This window comes from Rhynchophorus ferrugineus, unplaced genomic scaffold (assembly GCF_030347505.1).
Source record: "Rhynchophorus ferrugineus isolate W39M unplaced genomic scaffold, kcgeb_rfMv2 rfM11, whole genome shotgun sequence".
Classification (NCBI taxonomy): Eukaryota; Metazoa; Arthropoda; class Insecta; order Coleoptera; family Curculionidae; genus Rhynchophorus; species Rhynchophorus ferrugineus.
In genome coordinates, this window is record NW_027472590.1 from 3,479,511 (window position 1) to 3,487,805 (window position 8,295).

General features: G+C 35.0%; 1 protein-coding gene across 3 annotated transcripts; it reads left to right on the forward strand.

Moving 5' to 3' along the window:
• Positions 1-1,498: 1,498 nt before the first annotated feature.
• On the forward strand, positions 1,499-7,880 carry Cad (caudal). 3 transcript variants are annotated; one of them, XM_076418588.1, is made up of 4 exons: positions 1,499-1,648; positions 2,283-2,503; positions 2,679-3,240; positions 6,336-7,880. In XM_076418588.1, the coding sequence occupies exons 3-4, from the start codon at positions 2,763-2,765 to the stop codon at positions 6,767-6,769; spliced, it is 912 nt and encodes a 303-aa protein (XP_076274703.1). In that variant the 5' UTR covers positions 1,499-1,648; positions 2,283-2,503; positions 2,679-2,762; the 3' UTR covers positions 6,770-7,880. The 3 variants fall into 3 exon arrangements, with proteins under 3 accessions (XP_076274703.1, XP_076274702.1, XP_076274701.1); XM_076418587.1 differs by having other exon boundaries at positions 2,283-2,424; positions 6,336-7,879; XM_076418586.1 differs by having other exon boundaries at positions 2,283-3,240.
• Positions 7,881-8,295: the final 415 nt, after the last annotated feature.

An 8,295-nucleotide genomic window follows, 5' to 3' on the forward strand; every position in this document is an offset into this window, starting at 1 on the left:
AAGCCCAGAGCCTTTTTTCATACGAACACACACGCAAATTGAGTGCGTGTTAAACGAAGACATATGTATATGTAAATTTCTCAGTCAGTACCACTGGTAAACAGGTAACTCGGTGCCCATCAAAGATTTTTATCGAAAAAAAAAACTGCAATAAAATTAATATAATAAGGACAAAAGGAGTTTTTTGGTTATTGTGCTTGTTGATTCAGCTCTCAGTTTCGTACCGACGAATCTTTGTACTCTATTGAGGATAATTGAGGCATTTGCAAATAAATTTTATAAATTACGGTACGGGATCTTTTTCGGGACAATAAAAAACTTTTACGATTCTTCAATAGTTTTCTTGACACTTATAAACTTAATGTTGTTATAATGAATAATCAAATATTTACAAATGCCTTTTTTAATTATTTTGGGTAACTTGGCATTGCAAAGATACCACATTTTTCACAATTCTGAAATATTCTTTTTTTGTATAAATATTTTATACTTTTCTTGAAATAACTTTAGTTAATTTTGGATTGCAAAAATACGTTAATTTCTAAACAATTTCTGACAAATCAATGAAAAACTCTTGTTGCTCAATGAAAATATTTATTCTTTTTTTTTTACTTTATTATTACCACTTGTTACAGGATTACTTCAAGAATTTATAAAAATTGAACAAGCCAATATATGACTCACTATAATATTATGATCTTTATATTTATTCTTTTATAATACCCAAATATTTATGCAGATCTTGACTATGATCGTTTGATCTTCCTATGTTTTTCATTATTTTCTTGTTCATTAATGAAGTATATGTCCTGTGATTTACGAATAAAATTTAAATGAAAGAACAACTGTAATTTTATTTATTTTATTATTTATTTTTCACAAAAAGTGATAAAAATTGCTAAATATTATTTTGTCCTTGCGTTATTATTTTACATAAATATTTTATACTTTTCTTGAAATAACTTTAATTTTAAATTGCAAATATACGTTAATTTCTAAACAATTTCTGACAAATCAATGAAAAACTCGTCAAAATCTAATTGTTTTTCTATGTTTATTCTTTTTTTTTACTTTATTATTACCACTTGTTACAGGATTACTTCAAGAATTTATAAAAATTGAACAAGCCAATATATGACTCACTATAATATTATGATCTTTATATTTATTCTTTTATAATACCCAAATATTTATGTAGATCTTGACTATGATCGTTTGGTCTTCCTATGTTTTTCATTATTTTCTTGTTCATTAATGAAGTATATGTCTTGTGATTTGCAAATAAAACTTAAATGAAAGAACAACTGTAAATTTATTTATTTTATTAATTATTTTTCACAAAAAGGGATAAAAATTGCTAAATATTATTTTATTGCGTTATTTGAACGTTTAATGAACAATGTGAATAACGACAAACATCAACATCTCTACGCTATATTGTCTAAAAACTGTGTATCGAACATATCGAAAAAACGAAAAATGTGGCAAGTATGCGCGTTATTGTAGTTAGTTGTTGGTTAGTTGAAAGTTATATGTGTAAAATATTGACGAGATCTAATATTGGAATGATTCGCAATTTATTTCTTTATATAAATTAAAGAAAGCGTTTTATGTTTGAGTGTTTTGTAAGTGTTTAAATGAAAAATAGGTGAGTTTGCCATGTGGATGAAGGAAAACAATGTTTTTGTTTTGAAAGCCAGTTAGCACCTTGATATTATTTTGTTTGATTTGAAAATATACATTGAGAACAATGCAAAACTTTGTTTTGGATCTATTTATCAATGGTTTTTATGATTCATGATGACTATGATTTATTAGCTTTTTTATAGAAAAAAAAATTATAACTATGCTACAAGGAATCAACATATTTTAATCAATTTCCTTTTGAATGCAAATATCAAAGTTTTACTGAGGTTAAAATATAAAATAATGTCATGAAAACACACGGAAAATGACACCTAAAAATGTTTATGTAATAAATTTACACTAAAAAAGAAAAAAGGAATATTTAAATAATTTACTAGTTAGTCGATGGAAATTTTAATTAAAAGAAAAACAACTGTGTTTATCGAAAAATCTAAAAAAACTGATAAAATGAATAATTTTGCTTAATTTTTTTGCTAATTTTTAAATTAAGAGTAAATAATAAATTCAAAAGAAAAATAATGAACGCATTTTAATTAAGGCTGTTGTCGAAAAGAAATATCAGGTATCGATATGTAAGGTATCGACCTTTGTCGGTATAGAGAAAAACCATTTACCTATATTCTGCCATTAATTAGGTATAGGCAGATCTGAAAGAGCACAAGCCGACCAGAAGCTCCTCCCCCTATCCTCGTGTATCTCTGCGTCCCTTTCAGCCATGATCGATCGAGTGGCGTCCTGATTGGCCGGAACGAAAGCCCCTCCCCACCAGGTCTAACGGTAAATTCAATGTGGACGCTCTCCCCGTATTTATAGACCCGCAAGCCCTCTAAGCAGTCAAATTCACTCGTTTCATCGAGTGAGTAGTTATTCAGCTTTTGGGCTTGTTAGTTCTTCGAGTTGAATGTTCAGTGTGTAGACTCAGTGTCTGTTCAGTGTCCGCGTCGTTGTATTTATTTTCGATATTTCGTTAAATAACTCTTACTGTTATCAAAATGGTATCGTATAATAATGGGATTTACAACACACAACAGGCCGGTCCGAGTGGTTACTATCCTCCCGCCAACAGTCGCCCGCCAGTTACGTGGCATAATTCTGGATACGGGCAACCGAGTGCCATGAGTACTCCACCCGGGGCATATCCGATCCAAGAAGACAACCAGTATTGGAATCCACCCAGTACCTCTCACCACGTTTTTACTATGCCGAACCCGACAATGCATACAGAGTTTCACGACTTCGTTCACAACAGCTTGCCGCCAGTACAACCTGTTGTGCCCGTTGTTCAGGAGGCTATCAACAATACCTTGCCGTCACCGCCCATATCCGTTTCGGGTAGTGAGATGAGCAGTCCAGGAGGACCTAGTACGAGCACGTCTCCACACCAACAAATGTCTCCTCCTCAGCAGATGTCTCCTCAGCAGATGTCTCCAAACCAACATATGTATCAGCCGCAACATCATATGCAGCTGCAACATCTTCAGCAACAACCGCATCATTCCCAACAGCAACTTGTTGGTAACGCTCGGCCAGTCCCAGCTCGCAGTCCCTACGAATGGATAAGGAAAAATAACTACCAGAACCAACCGAATCCAGGTAAGATATCGATAATTTTTTCTATCAACGTCAACGTTTACATTTGGCTATCTATTCCATAGTCTAATTAGTCCAAGAAATTGTGAGAAATATCATTGAACTTGCCAGTAATCCGTTCTCGATAAAATGCATTTTTACTACTAGGAAACTTGTCTTACAGCCCAACTATTTTTAATTGTAAAAAATTGATCTTTCCCTACATAATTTTACAAACTTTCTTCCTCTATTCAACCAAGATATTCTTTTTATTTATCAAAAATCCATCTGAATCAAATAACAAAAACAATGCATTTTTTCAGTCAAAGCAATCTTTAGGTGAATTAGTCCAAAAAAATATCGAAAACATTCATTGAACTAGTCGGAAACTTGTCTCCTAAATATAACCAAACTATCTTTTTCAATTATCAAAAATTGATTTAAATAAAATGGTAAAAACAATATTTTTCTCCACATAACAACTTTCTTCCTCTATTCAACCAAGATATTCTCTTTTTATTTGTTAAAAATCCGTTCGAATCAAATGATAAAAACAAAGCATTTTTTCATCAAAACAATCTTTAGTTCAAAATAATATCGAAAATGTTCATCAAAACTACTAAGGAAACTTGTCTCCTCTATAGAACGAAACTGTCTTTTTTAATTATCAGAAATTGATCATAATCAAACGATACCAAAAATATTTTTCTCTACAAAACAATTTTGCTCCAAAGATACTATTTATTATTCCAAATTCATACATGTCTGTAACTGTACGGAAAATCGATATTTTTTACTAATTAAATTAAGTTTTAATCGCCTTATACCATGTAAAGTCACGGATATTCATGAAATAACCTTAGAACGATTTACTCTTCGATACATTACAACATATTTACCTTCAAATCCAAGAGTGCGGTTCTTACACTTACAACGTGCTATCTCTAAGCGTTTAAATCTTGGACAAACATGGAAAGTTCTTAATCGCTATGAAACGATAATTTTTCTGTTGAATTTGAGCTTTTCATGCATCATATTTCTCGGAAAGAGATAAAGAATTTTTTAAATAGTTCTCCGACGCATATACGATGTTCTTCGGGCGGGTTTTTGTCGTTTCAACTTTCATAGCATTCGAATACGTGTGTCATCATCAACCCGCATTTTATAGTTAATTTAGTTTTGTGATAAATATGAATGCAGCTAGGAAGTGTTTTGGTAATGATCGAGATTTCTGTAAGTCGGAATTAATCGGAAACTAAATAAGGAATATCGATATCTAATCCACGTATGAGTAATTATCGGTCTAGTGGAGAGTATCTTTGTTGACGACTTGTAATAATATTTTTTATCGAAAAAATCAAGCTGGTTGTTGTTTCGTCAAGAAAATATCCTGGTATGTTTATGTTTTTCGTTCGGAAATATCGATATTTATCATTCGCGCGGCTTAGGACAGGTCGTGCCATCAACTTGTCACAGCAAATACTTTTCCGATGACTAATGACTTCAGGTTGACAGGATAAGACTTTTTGTGTCATCCGGGACATGATGAAACAGCGGGGGTTCTCATTTATAATTTCTATTCTACACGCCCTACAGTACGGTAGCGACTTCAAGTCGAACCTTCTTCGAAAACTATCTGTTCTCGATTGTTTACGTTTAAAACCAAACGAGCAACATCGACAATTTTATTTTCTTTATCAAAACCGGCGCTACGGCATCCCATCAAAATACCATTCTGGTTTTTTATTTATCTTTCAGCCACACCTAGGCTTTTACATTTTTTTTAAGGAAGCTCTTCGACGGCGACAGAAAAAAATTCAAATCCTCGGGTAATAAAATGTCGGACTGCGCACCGTCAAACAGAGATTGGTTGAACTAACGCCATAAAGGGCCAACCAGAACGCTTTATGACCGTCGCTCTAAGTCTTCTTAATGTCTATTTGATGTTTACGACGGCCTGGAGACTACATTACGCACTTTTATTCAATAAATTCGTTGGAATAACCGTCAAATGCCGCGATCGGTTTTCTAACAACAGCGAGTCGTTAAATATCGGTCGGTTTATCTGAAAAAAAATCAAAATAACGATGAAAATGTCTTGTTCTTGTTAAAATTGTTAAGGTATTCCAGTTCAAATCATCCATGATGCATTTTGTTTGACAAGTTATGAATATTATTTCGTTATAAAACATTATTCATCATTAATGAAAACATATAATGCTTATATAACATCTCAAATTGTTTTCGTTTTAACAAACTTGCTAACATTGTTTTTATCTGACTATTTTTACATTTTAAAAAGAATATCTTTTTCATAGAATCAATTTTCTTTATTAACATCAATACTAGTCTCTTGAAATGATGTTTAGGTTTTATAATAGTGAATATTTCGATAACTGAGAGTCTGAGAAGTATGAAAAACAATAGGGGTCGTGAAAGTTAAAGATAACAACTTGTGAACGGCATTAATTGGCGAGACAAACCCCAACATTTTATGCCCTCCTCTGTTGGCAATTTAAATGTTGCCATTTGGCGGCGGGGAAGGCCAGGGGCTGATGGCGTGTAGGCATCGGAACGGTCTGATGCTGTCGTACAACAACCCTGTATCGTCGTGTAATTGCTGTGGAGCGCTTCGGGCTCGGCGGTTTAACGTTATGTCTCCCCCGGGACCCATTGACGCTATTACCGTCGTGTTTGCGGCGACCGATGCCTGTCAGGACCGCTGCTAATTCACAAGTCGCGGTTTATGTAATATGTTTGTCTGTGCGGGGCGGATTCCTCTAGGAATTCCCCGGGAACCTGATTTTATCCGGGAGATATATCGGTATTTTCGTCTTTGACCGCGACTCTCTCCCTGATAAGAGCCGATACAGGACGATTAGAAGAGATTAGCGCGGCGGCTACATGAAAAACCATCGGCAAATGTTGACTCGAGGAGATAACGGCCCCTCCAAACACCTGACAGAGTGTACATTGTGTCCAGGACAAGAAACGCAAACATTCACAGCCTCCGCGAAGGAAACCCACCCCGCGCAAACATCCTGTCGATCCCTATTTACATTTTCCCCCAATTTTTTGTTAATATATTCGTTCTAACGTTATGTTTGTTGTTGTTGCAGGGAAAACTCGCACCAAGGATAAGTACCGCGTAGTCTATACGGACCATCAACGTTTGGAACTGGAGAAAGAGTTCACGTTTATGAACAAGTACATCACCATACGTCGCAAATCAGAACTGGCGGCCGCCTTGGGTCTTTCTGAGCGTCAGGTAAAGATTTGGTTTCAAAATCGCCGCGCCAAGGACAGGAAACAGACTAAGAAGCGCTTGGAAGAGACCACAGTCAACGTAGGAGCCTACACCAATATGGTTATCCCGCGTATGATCCCCAATCCGAATCACGCGGTCGTGATGGGAGGCCCGGCCGCCGCGCCAGTTCAAGCGCCCGCTCCAGCGTACCCGTCAAATTCCGTCATGCAAAGATACCTGCAACGCCAACAGCAGCATCCACAACTTACGCTGAAGTTGGAGTCTATCGACGGTGACCATATGTGAGGATGTGACTCCGTGCCGCGACCTTAACAATGGTTCATCGTGTTAACGTCGCCCATTTCGTGTAGATGAACGTGCGTTTGAAGTGACAATAGTGCGAGGGATACTCTATCTGACGGTGAGTGTTCTTATTTATATGATCATGACATCGCGATAAAAACCGTCCGGGGCGACAATCAATCGCCCTGAAGTCGAGTCTGATCTTCAGTTTACAAAAACGTCCCTTGTCTCACTCCCGGGGTATCCGCGTGTGATGTGTAAAAGTATTTGTGCAATGTTGGACACTGTTCGATGCATTCGACGGCAACTGGAACCCTTCTCACGCTACAGGGATTCGTTATCGCGAGAAGGGTTCGCAGTTCTTATATGATCTCTTCTGATATGTATCTCCTCATAATTTAGCGCATCGTTCGAAACTCCTGTTTGGGGCCGGATTCATCTTTTGATCAAAAATTACATACATTTACTGTTAGATACTGGGAATTATTGAGGGAATATGCAGGGTGTTTAGAACGAAACTAATATAAATGTCACGTAATGTAATACGCTTGTTTTTTACATATGTTTACCTGATAAACATATGTTTGTGATTGAGATTATTACTTGTTGTCGGATGCAAGGTGTACATATATGTATGTGTATATATATTAATTTAGACAAATTTCTAATATTATTGTAATTATGAAAGTTTAGTATTGTTAAGTACAATGCAGTTCTAAAATTATTTTATCAGTAAGATAAAATCTTAAGGGGAAACACTTTTAATTTGTTTACCGCTACCACGGCGATGCTCTATTTGTCTCGGATTTGACTATATATTCTTGATTTTGTATACAAATTACCCCATTTACGTCGAAATTGTCAAGTTATTTGATTGTTTTCAAATGACTTGTTAACAGGTGTTTTTTTCCCCTTGCCAACTCACGGACTGCTTATAATTACGGGGTTTTTATTCCCATATTTTCGGTCATTGAATGTATTGTATAAGATTACAAAATTTGTTCTTTTATCGTTTAAACCCCGTAAAAGTTAATTATTATATAAAAGGCGTTTTTTCACCTGATGGACTGATATATGTAAATGTTTTAAATTATGAGATGTTTGTTTCTATGTTTTCAATAAATACATATTTTCAATAAAATACAAACTATTTTATTTCCTATCCAGCAATACCCGCACATAGATAGCTTCATTACTAAATAGGTGTTACCTATAACTTAACATTATACTTTTGTTTTCAGATTTTCGTTAATTAAATATTTCATATAGAAAGTTACAAAACTCTTGTGCCATACTCAGCAATTACCATCAATACCCCTTAAAACACTATAAATTAATTAATACAAGGAATTTTGTCACCAAATTATAGACATATTAGAAAGTCTCAGAGATTTTTGGTTCCTTGTTTATGAACAATAGCTGGTTTTGGTGGCGCAGTGGTAAACGCGACAGGACGGTCCTTCTACTGTTAGTCACGTGCGATAGTCACGGTTTTGGATTCTGCTGTGGCAAGGTCGTAAATTTTTAAT

Excerpts from the sequence above, each read along its gene's own strand:
- Cad (XM_076418586.1), top strand. The coding sequence starts at position 2,640 with ATGGTATCGTATAATAATGGGATTTACAACACACAACAGGCCGGTCCG. Across the intron at positions 3,241-6,335 it reads CCAGAACCAACCGAATCCAG|GGAAAACTCGCACCAAGGAT; the intron begins GTAAGATATCGA and ends TTGTTGTTGCAG.